The sequence below is a fragment of the Hyaena hyaena genome, unplaced genomic scaffold (genome assembly GCF_003009895.1).
Source record: "Hyaena hyaena isolate Hyena2069 unplaced genomic scaffold, ASM300989v1 scaffold_174, whole genome shotgun sequence".
NCBI lineage: Eukaryota > Metazoa > Chordata > Mammalia > Carnivora > Hyaenidae > Hyaena > Hyaena hyaena.
The window spans coordinates 2,189,812-2,203,042 of NW_024080806.1; the positions used below are offsets into that span (position 1 = coordinate 2,189,812).

General features: G+C 43.0%; 1 protein-coding gene across 3 annotated transcripts in view; it reads right to left on the bottom strand.

Moving 5' to 3' along the window:
- Positions 1–13,231, bottom strand: part of IL15RA (interleukin 15 receptor subunit alpha) — a 50,047-nt gene that overhangs the window by 3,288 nt on the left and 33,528 nt on the right. The window contains exons 3-6 of one of the 3 annotated variants that reach the window (XM_039240357.1): positions 12,158–12,250; positions 9,745–9,939; positions 8,120–8,158; positions 1,894–1,966 (exon numbers count right to left, since the gene is read on the bottom strand). In XM_039240357.1, coding sequence (XP_039096288.1) covers positions 1,894–1,966; positions 8,120–8,158; positions 9,745–9,939; positions 12,158–12,250 — 400 coding nt within the window. The remainder of the gene's footprint in view (positions 1–1,893; positions 1,967–8,119; positions 8,159–9,744; positions 9,940–12,157; positions 12,251–13,231) is intronic. The other 2 variants (XM_039240358.1, XM_039240359.1) reach the window with 2 other exon arrangements.

Below are 13,231 nucleotides of genomic sequence, written 5' to 3' on the forward strand. Positions count from 1 at the left end.
TTCGTAATACATAAAAATATTGAATCACTATCATGTACACCTGAAACTAATTGGATATTGCATGTCAATCATACTTCAATAAAAAAACAATACAGTACATAAGCACTTTGAGTTCCTTGGAGTGAGAGCTAGACTATGGACCAAGACTCTAGGCCAATGTACTCAAAATAATCTGCTAAAAGCCAATTTGTTGAGTGATATCTACCTAATAACCCACTTGCAAAAAATAAGTTTATGGCAACGAATTGATTCACCAAATGACCAACTAGTTATTAGGCTTTTCAGGTTTACCAATTCTTCTTAAAGATGTATTTATGAATATTTCTTCACCATAGTCAGTGAATATTGATATTTTCATCTTATAAGCATGTGGCCATATATACCAAATATACAAATTCTTTTAAGATCCTATTTTTAATGTATTCTTAAAAAAGATTGTGTACATTTTTTAAGTCATTGATCATAGTCCGTTATTATAATCTCTTAAGAATGTATCTCCAAATACAACATCTTGTGTGGAAATTTAGTGATAGTGATATTCTGAAAATCCTTTAAAACTCATTTAAAAAAATTTTTTAATGTTTTATTTATTTCTGAGAGAGAGAGAGAGAGAGAGAGAGACAGTGTGAGCAGGGGAGGGTCAGAGGGAGAGGGAGACACAGAATCTGAAGCAGGCTCCGGGCTCCAAGCTATCAGCACAGAGCCAGATGCGGGGCTTGAACCCACAAACCGTGAGATCATGACCTGAGCCAAAGTTGGTCGCTTAACTGACTGAGCCACCCAGGCGCCCCATGTCATTTTTGATTTTGCCAACATTTAAGCATTTGGGGGATTGTTTTAACAGATTTTTGAGTAACACATCAAATTTAGTTAATTTCTAAATGATCTGTGAGGTTTATGGCACTTCTTTTGGTTCAGGTGGTATTACCAGATATTGAAGACTGATGTGAATATTTAGGTGACTTTTTCATTGTGGCTTTATAGTAGCATTTCATGGAACATTCATTTTGCCAAAGTCAGGCTTGAAGGATGGTATAATCTTTATACTGATATATTTAGCAAAGAATATTTTATGAGTAGTAACTAAAAAATTAGTTTCAGCAAATCTGATTTCCATTGTTTGTTGTGTAATGCTGAGGAAGGATCCAGACAGCCGTAGCAATATGGAATGCTGAAACACTGGTTATTAATTGATAGAAGTGTAAAATTAAGGCTAATGTGCCATTTGAGGCTTTAACGAAAATGGCAAAAGTGCCTAAAGATTAGAAAAATAATAAAAACTTTGGGGCACCTGGGTGGCTCAGTTGGGTGAGCATCCAACTTTGGCTCAGGGCACGATCTCACAGTTCATGGGTTCCAGCCCTGCATGGGGCTCTGTGCTGACAGCTCAGAGCCTGGAGCCTGCTTTGGATTCTGTCTCCCTCCCTCTCTGCCCCTCACTTACTCATGCACGTGTGTGCGCATTCTCTCTCTCTCTCAAAACTGGATAAACATTCAAAAGAGAAAAATAATAACTTAAATTTCAGCAAGTGGCAGAAGGTATACACTACCCATGAAATGGATATATTGCAAGAAAATATACTCAGGAATGTAGTGTAACAACTTCATCCCCATCAGATTGGTTACTTGGCATGCTTTCTTTCAAGAGAGGAAAGAAAACTTTTCTGTTCCTGACTGTGGGCCTGTGAACTGCCTTGGAAAAAATGAAGGGCGTCCCAGGGGTGGCTCCCCTTTGGGGCAGTACAGAAGGGGCGCATGGGAGAGCCTTCCTCAGTGGCCCAGAAAGGGAATGATCCTTCCTTTGTGAGGGCTGACCCGGAGTCTTTACGGCACTGCTCTTTTCTGGGAGGAAGGGCAGAGTCCCATCCAGCATGACTCTCTTGCTCTACTCACCTGGATCGTTTGTGACACACCAGAAGTCCCACACCTACGATGCAGAGCACAGCGACAGGCGTGAAGATGGCCGCTGTAAGAGAGCAGAAGTGAGCTGTCACGCTCAAAGTCCAGGGAGCAGACCCACTTCTACAAATCTGACGATGTACAGTTCACATTGCAGGCAGGGAGGACTGGATGCCTTCCCAGCCAGCTTACTGTTAACATTTCTCAAGGTCCGCAAGGCCCAATGCACTCTACTTCTGGGCCAAAAGTTCATTCTTTTCCCACCGCCACCACCACCACCACCAGTGTGAACTGTATCTGCTCGTGTTGTCCCCTTCCCTGGCTCCCAATCCAGATGAGAGAGACATGGTGACGGGATGAGAGGGGAAAGCAAAGGCCTCAGAGTTCAAAGGCCGGGGTGGGACTCTGTGGCCGAGAAGCCATATCTGCTGTGGAAGCCACAGCCGGAATGTGGACAGGGCGAGGGTCCTATTCAGTTGTCTCGGGGACAACCTCTCCCTTTTCGTCAGCTTCACAGAATCCTGATTTGGAAACCGTGCTGTGTATCTTCCGCTTTCACCCATATTGTCTTTTTATTTGCCTGTATTGTTGTTTTTTATTGGCAACTCTTTATGGCGGAGGAAGATGGTAAGGAGAACCAGGCAGTGTTCTAAGAGAGGTGTTATGGGTAAGAAGAGAATAAGGTAAAGGCTGAAGAGAAGGGAAAGATTCTGTTTTGGGCGAGTTGGAAGGCACGCTCCGGAGTGGTGAGAGACCAGGAGGCCTTGGGCATTTGAGGTTTATTAGACAAGATAGGAACAGCGGGTTCAACTGGAAGCAAGACGGCTTAGCCCGAGGACACAGTGATCCTATTTTTATTTTATTTTATTATTTTATTTTATTTTAATTTTATTTTTTGATCCTGTTTTTTTTAAAAAAGGAAACGCTTTTATTATGAAATACATGCAACAGTGCAGTAACTGGCTAATCATAAAAAGTTAAAGAAACAAGTTCCAAAAATAAAAAAAATAAGTTATATTGATTAAGGCACGGAAAATTCAGGCAAATTATTACAATTAAAAAGGAAGTACAGCAAGTTTTCTAGACTTAAGATCAATATACACAAATCTATTGTGCTATCGATGAGCGAAAAAGAGGATCTGGATTTTTTATTAAAAATAGAATTAAAAAAATAGAATGGTGTCATCTGAACATCCCTTTGGCAAAGCTGTGATACATTTTGTAGAAAATGCATCACAAAACATGAATTAATGCTATGAACAAAAGGTAATTAAATGGAAGCCTGTTTTTAAAACGCGTCAGTAATAAGCTCCTGGCAGTGCTGGCCAATTTGCCTTCATATTGTGAAATCTCCCTGCAAAGAAACACCTCCTTGTCCTCCATGAAAGATGATCACTGAACATCTGGAGAGCCAGTAGTCTGACTGTGGACTACGAGTCACATCTCCTACACTCTTAAGCACTTTGGACCTGCGCCTGCACCACCAGCGCATGACCTTGTGTGCAAGGATAAATCTTCCATGGCTTGGGCTTCAAAATACAGCTCTATTGAAAACCCATGAAGTACAAGGGTTGGAGAAACACCCAGATTCTCCGCTGGGTAGGGGTGTTGGTGGGACAGTTTTTCTCAAGGGCGATCGGCAACATATAACAAAACCTTTAGAGAAGACCCATACCCATTGACTCTCTAATCCGACTTCTAGAATTGATTCCAAGGAAATGGGCAAATATATCCAGGAGTATTCACTGGAGTATTGTTTTATTTTTAATGTTTATTTATTTTTTGAGAGCGAGCAGTGTAAGGGCAGAGAGAGAGGGAGACACAGAACCTGAAGGAGGCTCCAGGCTCTGAGCTATCAGTACAGCTCAGCTCCGGGTGCCCCCGGAGTATTGTTTAAAACAATTTTAAAATTAATCTCAATCTCTTATTAATTGAAGATTAGTTAAATAAACTGTGTTATATCCATACAATGGAACATCATTCAGGTTTTAAAAAATTATGAAATGAATCTATATTTATTAACATGGAAAGATGTCCACAGTATCTTCAGTGAAAAAAGCTGGCTGAGATAAAAATGAACCAAAAAAGGATCGCCAGTAGGCCATGTGTGTGCCCACGTGCACAGGACAGCCTTGAGGACTCTATACCAAAGTATTAAGTAGTGGTGGGATTGTAGGTAATCTTTATTTTCTTTTTTTTTAAGTAGCTTTTTTCCTGATGTTTTGACATGAATGATGCTGTTATCAGAAGAACTAGTAAAGTTGTAAAAATAAAACTACCTGTGCTTAAGGAAATCAAACTAGAATAGAAAAGTCCCAAAGGAAAAAATGGGAACCACGGCCAATCAGTGAGGGATGTTCTGAGTTTTCAGACTTAACATTAATCATCATTATGACTAAGAGCCAGAAATAAATTTCTAAGCAGAGATGGTATACCCTAGGGTAAACTATTTCTTCACACTGACTAATCAGCTTGGCATGCATTTACTGTCCACAGAGGGATTTATTGGAAGAGGCCAGTTGATGTTAACTATGTTTCTACTGTCATAACGCTGCTTCCTGTTTCTTCTGAATGAGAATAGAATCTGCAGACTCCAAGTCCAGTGAGCGGAGGGCTCTCGAGTCAATGATACGACCGAGCAGTTTGAATTCAGTGACAAACTCAGACGCCTGGCTTCTTCCTCAATTATATCCAGGCAAACTGAGTTAAGAAACTGAAACCAAAATCACTAAAATGATAGGTAAACACATCAACTGGCAAGTTCCCCACCTTTGGTATTTCCTAGGGGGTGCATGGATTGGAGAAAAAGGAAGGGAGAGAGAGAGAGAGATTTGGTGAGCTGGAGGACCACAGAGGAGGATTTGGGTCTGGGGGAGGAAGGAGAACAAGTGGCTTATTGCTCTGGAGGCCAAGAAGGGCCAGTAACTCCCGGCCCTCGCTTCAACCTACAGTGCATGCTGGGTCTAAGGTGAAGAAGGTGGCCTTGGCAGCCAGGGGCCACTGTTCAATGTGGATGATGAAAATGTCCTTTGAGAGTATGGGGACTCACCATTCCTTAGTAGTAGCTGCAAACTAGGTTAGCCAAGGGGTGCTATTTGCCATGTGGCCATGACCAGAGTGCTGGTGTGCCTGTGTCTGAGGAAGGCAGTTTTGAAGTAAGAATATCAATTCATTATTCCTGGGCAGTGTTTCTGTGCTGTCTCTTATTAAGTGTTGGGTTCAGAGTAGGAACTCAATAAACACATAATTGATTGGGTTAAACCCTTAAGGGTCCATAAATTGAAGTCCTTCTGACCTTCCATTTGCTTCTCAGTGAGAAATCTGCATTTTATTGCAACTTAGGACCAATGTGGCACAGAGTAGAACTCAATTTATATTGAATAAACAGATGAATAATAGAGAGCTAGCTTGTATTAAAGGCTGAGCATATCAAGTGAACCAAATTTATTTCTGAAAGACAAGAGATTAAACAGTTTGAAAAATTAACTCTCCCTCCCAGCATATTAAAGGGACATGGCCAGTGAACAGTGTCCTAGGTGATATTCTAGCCTTTTCTTTTATAATCAGGAGTCCTCAGGAATACCCTAGCTGACGATCAGAGACCAGATATTAGAATAATTGAATGGAATTATTGATTAAAAAGGCTGCCAAGTGAGACTGTAGATATTTAAGACAATGAAATGATAAGTCACACTTCCTAAGCATTTATTAATAAATGTTCAAGTCCTCAACCTCACTTATTCATTTGCTATTTGTTAGGCATCTTCCATTTACCATATTCTGTTGAACTTAGTCATTTTTAGAAGCTGTGATAATCATTTATATAGCTGTTAAAAAATTGTGATATCAGTAGTTATCAGTGGGCTGATTAAAATATTAATTAACATTTGCTGAGCAACTACTACAGTAAAGCGTTTATATTTCCTTACAAACATGATAGACTGATTGCTTATTCATGCAGAAATAGCAACACTTACTGATGCCCTGGGAGCCAGTGAGCGTCTCTGCTATTTGAACCTGATGGGTATATTCTTGGTCCACAGGTGCTGGGGTATATATGACACAGTCAAAGTCACCATCACTGAGTGTCTTTAGAAAACTAGCATGATTTTCATTTTAGCTTCCACCGTCTTAGCAGGTAAGACTTAACACCCAGTGTAATATAACTTGTTTTTATTTCTTTGCTGACAATTTTTGGATCTGTCTTGTAAGTTAGTTGCTAACACGTTTATGTTTAACCGCCCTTGAAGAAAGAAACATTATTCATATCACAGCAAAGATTTAAAGTGTTGGTTTTTTTTTTTTTAATTCTCTATATATCCACAGTTTCTTGCACGGACCGATCTTTGCCCTATTGCAGGTGTTGAGTTAATGTGTATTACAGGACACTTCAGAATCTGGGAGAGAGTTTCTGATGTTTTAGTCCAGTGAAAGTCACAAACTGGAAAAATGCATCATAAAATGATATCCCATAGTAAAGTAGTTGTTTGAAAATCTACATAGAAAATATGGCTCCCAAATTCTATCTGTAGGATTTTTTTTCCTATGGATTTATTTGCACAGGGCCAAGTGATAAGAGGCTTTCCAACTAATCATTGTTTGTAATGTAGCCAAGAATGTAAACAGTCACATGCCCATAGCGGGTTGGCTACACAAATCGTGGCAGATGTATACAGTGGAATATTCTGAAGCTGTTTTAAAGACTGAGGTGGTTTTTATGTGTTGATATGGAAGGGTTTCCACAAGATCCCATTAGTTGAAAACAAACACAGGTGCAAAACAGTGAACTTAAAATACCTAATTGGCATTATGCATCGATCCTCTATGAGCTACTTTGAGGTCGACTCTCTGAAAAGATGCCAGAAAACTGGTAGCAGGAGTGTTTCCTTCTACAAAGGGGTTTTCAGTCCGAGATGGGGCTTTTTACTGTACATGGTTTTGTAATTTGTCATTTAAAAGCCCCGTGCAAATATTACCAATTCGAAAAAAAAATGAATAAAAAGTTTTAAACTTTGTGGAAAGGTGAACGTAGTATGTGACACAAGGAGAAAAACTCAGCTGGTGACTTTACTTACTGGTCGCCTCTTACGTGCTACACATATTTTAGTGTTGGTGTCTTGCCTTTGCATATAAGCTGCTGGAATGGCCAAAGCCGCTCATTTTTTTTTGTTTGTTTGTTTTTTAAATTTTTCAAGATGACACTTAATGCAGATAAAATATAATCACAAAAATATGGGTCATTCTCTAAGCTGATAACTCGCAAATGCATGGTAGAAATAAGGGGTGCCTGGGTGGCTCAGTCAGTTGGGCGGCCAACTTTGGCTCGGGTCATGATCTCGCAGTTCGTGGGTTCAAGCCCCAGGTCGGGCTCTGTGCTGACAGCTCAGAACCTGGAGCCTGTTTCAGATTCTGTGTCTCCCTCTCTCTCTGACCCTCCCCTGCTCACACTGTCTCTCTCTTAGAAATAAATAAAACGTTAAAAAAAAAAAAAGTAGAAATAGTTGTGTTTTGTCTGTATAAATTGCATTGCTTTTTTTTTTTTTTTGGCTTATTGAAAACTTGTACAGACAAAAGTCTTAGTCTTTCTTACTACTTGCATTTCTCTCAGCCTTCTTTCTCTTGTCTTCTCCCTCCTCTGCTCCCTTCCTCTTTTTCTTTCATACTTGCAAACACCTTTCCACTCTCCTCCTTAATGTTCACCGGGATGGTCTCTTCCTCTCCTAGACTGAGTGTTGTGTGCGTCTTCTGTAAACAGCCGCCTTTTATACTGAGATGCGTGAGACTTGCTGTAAAGGGCATGGGGCTAACACCCCGTGAGAGATTAGTACAGCCGACGGATGAAGAACATCATGTTAATGACAGCTGCACACATGCTTGTGGTTTTCTGCTAAATCTGGGATGAAAGTCTAGCCCGGCCTGGTGGAACTGAGTAGCTGAATGAGGAGGCCCTTTTGTGATGTGTCGGCTCTCTGGCTCCCACATTGGTAGCCTGACAGAGAGAAGCTACCAGTATTGAGATAAACAGTCATGGTAGAATCCCCTAAGTAGGGTGATCCTATCCCTTATTCTCTACACTGAGCCACTTTTGAGAGTGAAAGGGCTGCTGCTAGTGGCCGTGCTGGGGCAGCGGGCCTAAGTCAGGATTGTCGGGACCCTGAGACCGAGGTCCTCAGGGCAGAAGCACTGGTAGGACCAAAAAACCAGAAACCAAAAAACTTACCAGTCACAGTCACGGTTCTGGAACTGTATGAGTATGTATCTGTAGAGAAGAGATTGCAGTTCAGTTATTGCCGTAGTCCTAAAGGCACTCATTTCTCATTAAGCAGGACAAATTCTGGACATTTTGGCTCCCATCTTAAAGCCTGAGAGAGTCATGGCTGGCAAAACCAAATTTTCTTTAGCAAAGAACAAGGGTAGTTTATTAGATGCGGGGCCATGCTTAAGAATCACATGTGCCCTTTTGCACAGCAAAGGAAACAATCAACAAAATAAAAAGGCTAAATTGGAGAAGCTATTTGCAAGCGACATAACTGATGAGGGGTTAATATCCAAAATATATAAAGAACTTATGCAACTTAACATCTCCACCCCAAATAATCCAGTTAAAAATGAGCAGAGGACTTGAAAAGACATTTTTCCAAAGAAGACACACAGATGACCAACAGGCACGTGAAAAGATGCTCAACATCAGTGATCATCAGGGAAATGCAAGTGTAAAACCACAATGAGATAGTACCTTAGACCTGTGAGGATGACTAGAACCAAAAAGAAGACATAACAAGTGTTACGGAGGGTGTGGAGAAAAGGGAATCTTGTGTACTGTTGGAGGGAATGTGAACTGGTGCAGCTGCCGTGGAAGACAGGAGGTTCCTCAAAAAGATTAAAAATAGAGCTACCCTAGGACCCAGTAATTCTACTGGGTATTTACCCAAAGAAAGCACAAATACTAATTTGAAAAGATATATACACTCGTATGTTTATTGCAGCATTATTTACAATAGCTGAGATATGGAAGCAGGCCAAGTGTCCATCAATAGATGAATGGATAAAGAAGAGGTGGTGTACATAATCACAATGGAATGTTACTCAGCCATGGAAAAGAACGAGGTCTTGTCATTTACAAAAACACGGATGGACCTAGACAGTATCGTCCTAAGTGAAATAAATCAAACAGAGAAAAACAAACACCATATGATTTCACTTAGACGTGGAATCCAAAAAACAAAACAAATGAACAAACAGACAAAAGCAGAAACAGGCATAAATACAGAGAACAAACTGATGGTTGCCAGAGGGGAGGAGTGTGGAGGGATAGGCAAGATGGGTGAAGAGGAGCAGGAGATACTGGCTTCCAGTGACGGGCTGTGTAAGTGATGGGGATGAAAGGTGCAGTTTGGGGAATACAGTCAATGGTATTGTAGTAGCGAGGAAAAAGCCCACAAAGGATCAGATATGCTTTTACGGAAGATGCAGATTACCAAGAGCTCTTTCATCCCACTGATTGTGACTCCAGACTGCAGGAAACTTCCACCACCCTCCCACGTTGGGAGAGGGCAGATACCATTCAGATTGGCAAAGCCTCTGCCATGCAGGTCAGTACGCAGAGCCTTATCACATCTGGGTGGTGGACTTTCTTTTCCAGCTGGACGGAGCCAAGAGAGAGCACAGAGGTTAGAGGAGCAAGGAGGCCGTGGCACAGAGCGGGAGGCAGAGGCTTGCTGACTGGTGTGGACTTTGGACTGGACTGTATAATGCTATGCAGCCAGCTCACTCGAGGTCTCCACCCACATCTCAGAAGCACGTGGACTGCTGACCTCTCCTACAGTAGGCAAAGCCAGTGCTAACCTGGCGTCTCCTGCGAGGCAGAGGTAGTGTGTTCCAAGGCTTTTGCTGTTGTCTGAGCTGGGGCTTGGGAGAGTTCATTACTGATTACCCCTGTGGTTCCTGCGGCAGGAGGCTCGGACGGCATCGGCCTGGAGCCTGGCTCAGTAGTTGCCTTTGTGGCCACTGTGCTGTCTGACTTGGAAGTGAAAGCTGGCTCTGTAGGAAAGCGCAAGATATGGAGAACATAAATACTTTGAAGAGTGTCTCTGTGCGGCTCTGGAAGAGACTGGACTTAATACTTGCTCTAGTGAGCCCACCCTGGGCCGGCCCTCCCCCAGCGCCCTCCTCCAGGGCTCTGGGGGCGAAATCCCTTAAGTGGGTAGTTTATTCCTCCATCCGGAATGGCCGAGGGACATTTGAGAACAGGAGAGGATCTACAGCCATTTATCACGGTGCATGTAAACTAAAGATCTGAGGATCTGAGTCGTTCCTGGCTTGTTTACTTGAGAAGGTATGGAAGGTGCCGTGAGAGACCAATCTCAAAAAAAAAAAAAAAAAAAAAAAAAAAGTAACTGTTTTTGCCAAAGATACCTGGGATACTGATTCTAGTTTCTTTTCTGCATGTTTGCACACAACTTTGAAATAAGGGGAAGCCTGAGATTCAGCCTGACTGAATTTTAGTGTATTTGAAGAAAGTGTCCTGGTTTTGCCCTGACCTAAAGGAAGGCAGCCCCCCTGTTCACCCTCCCTGTGGGACCTGGCACATGGCTGCTCCCAAACTGTGAGGCAAGGTGGCAAACTTCACCATTCTCTTTCCCTGAAAAATGGGTCTTCCAGTACACTCTCGTGTCTGAGAGTTTGAAGGCACGGTTTCATCTGACCATGTGTTTGATGCACGAAGGCAAGAGACCCCTTGATTATTCTCATCAATTGGTGATCTAGGTATGGCTTGGGTCAAAGGGGTCTTGGAATTACCCCAAACTTACTTAAATGTAGCCAGTACTCCACTATATCCTTCTGTTTGTAATCAACTAACTAGGAGGAAACCTCCTTGTGGTCAGTCTTCCCTTCAGCACTGGTTCTCAGCCTTGGCTCTCTAAGAATCACCTGGGGGAGCTTCTAGAACCCTAATTCCCAGACTGGTCCCAGACCACCAGGGTTCCGAGGAGATTCCAATGTGCATCCGCAGCTAAGAAGCAATGTGCTAGCTCAGAGCAGCCAACGGCAGCACAGAGACTACGCCTGGGCCTGAAAGGGGGAGACAAGGGCTGGGAAAAGCCACACTGGATGACTGCACATGAAAACTCAAGAGTTAAGTGTCAAGTAAGGCTTTCCCAGGATACAGAGCACATTGTCCCCAGCAGCTAAGATCTCCAATATTCTTAACATCAGGACCGTGCCGAGGAAATTGGGTTAGAAAGAAGTTCACCTAAGACAGACCCGGGAAGTGCAGGATGTTGGCAGCTCCTTACTAGAGCAAGTTGGGATGGTTGGGGGACAGTTCTGCAGGGGTCCCTCCTGTTTCCGCATGCCTTGTCAGCAGAGGCCCTGACAGCCCTTTCTCGGGACTAACTTTTCAAGGATGCTCATGTAGTCTTGGAAGGGGGAGACCGTGTCTCCCTCTGGAGCAAAGGCCAGACACGGTCAGCAGTTATAAAAGACTCCAGTTTCTTGAACTCAGGCCTCCTCTCCTGTGGGGCAGCCTGCTGGATGTACAGGCATCTTCTAGACCCATCCCTGTGGCCCCCGTGCAACACAGGGAGGAGGGAATTGACGCAAACATGCCAGTGCTTCCGCTGACTGCTGAGCCCTGTGAGAGAGTCCTTGGTCTCTGAAGTGGGGAGCACCCTGGAGGTTTTGGAGGGGCTAACACACCAGGCAGGCAAAAACCTCAGATCCTCCCCAATTCTTGATGAGGAAATACGTCTGCAACTAAGTCTGATGTGGGATATGAAGAGTGGATTTGGAACCATTATTAATCACAGTAAAACCTTGGATTGCAAGCAACCTGTTCTGTGAGTGTTCCGCAAGATGAGCAAAGATTTCTAATAAAATGCAACTCGATAAAGGAATGATGTCTTGCGATACGAGTCGTAGGTGATGTTGAACGTCACGTGATCAGAACTGGGCCAATGGTTCTTGAAATTTGCTTTGATATACACATGCTTTGGATTATAAGCACATTTCTGGAATGAGTTATGCTTGCAAACCAAGGTTTTACTGTAAGTCCAATGAAACCTGGATATCAAGCACCTTTGATTTGAAAGAGAAAATGAAGCTACTATAAAATTTAATTTTGACTCGAATAAAAAGTGTGTTCTGCTGGCGGAGTCTGCAGTGGGCCTCCACCAGGGCCCCAAGAATCTGACGGATTTGTGGGGACCTGAATGGTGGCAGACAATGGGAGCCCTTAAAATGTTTCCAATGTCCCTACCTTTTCCAGAAAGGGAGGTGCCCTCTGGCTCTGGGGTCACCCTTGTCGGCACTTCTGTGGAGGATGGCTTTAGATGAGTCAGGGAGGGGTCTCCTAGAGAGAGCATAACCACATGGCATTTATGAGCCTAATGGCAGAGCCTTGCTTCAGAACTGGCTATAAATAAAAAAATAATAATCTAAATTTAAAATGGAGATATCCGGCTTCCTGGGAGAGATCAGAAGCACAAGAAATAGACGACAAGCAATGTCTCCCAGTCTGCCCCTCCCATGCAAATGCAAACAGACCGTCAACTATTTTTCTAGCCTTTCCACAAAACTGCACAGGTATCAAAAGTCTTTTATTGGTGGGTAGAAGGGTATCTGTGAGATCAAGTCAGTTTTATAATATGGTCTTTTACATGGGAAAATACATGACTACTCAGAAGCTTTAGTTGTTTTGTAAGGAAGGAAAAAAAAAAAAAAGCATTGCCAGGACAGGAGGTTAGGAAAAGTAATGGAGGGAGTTGTTAGTGGTAGAGCCTGAGATGTCTATGTGCTAGTGAAGCTTAAGGTCCTCTGGTTGGTAGGTTCTAAAACTATGTAATTCCAGCACCCTTCCTCTGCTCCCTCCACCCCCCACCAGCCGGTTCAGAGCCTATAATTCTTCTCCATCCTGGATTCATTCATCCAAATGAATTGGAACTTCGAAGAAATAGTCACTTTCCCTGCAGTGGAAAGCCCTTATTTTTGCCCCTGGATTACAGGTACCAGCGGGTGCCTGGACTGGACAGAGTAAGATGTGTACTCTGTGTTTTCGCCACAGTGTTATTGCTCATACCTGTCCTCACCCAGCTCATCATTTGAGTGGCATTTCATGTCATGTGGCACTATGTTCCCTAGCTCAGTGATTCCCTTGCAGCAAATAGAAGGCTTCCTCCTTGCCCTGATGTCTGTGAGACGGACGTTCAGGGAGAGAAAGAAGGAATGCAAATTCAATGAGGAAGTCTGACTCTTCAAGGAATCTTACAGCAGAGGGAGTTTGCTCTAGAGCAACCCCTTTGGTCCCCTTCCCCAGAGAGCAGTTGAGAATGTT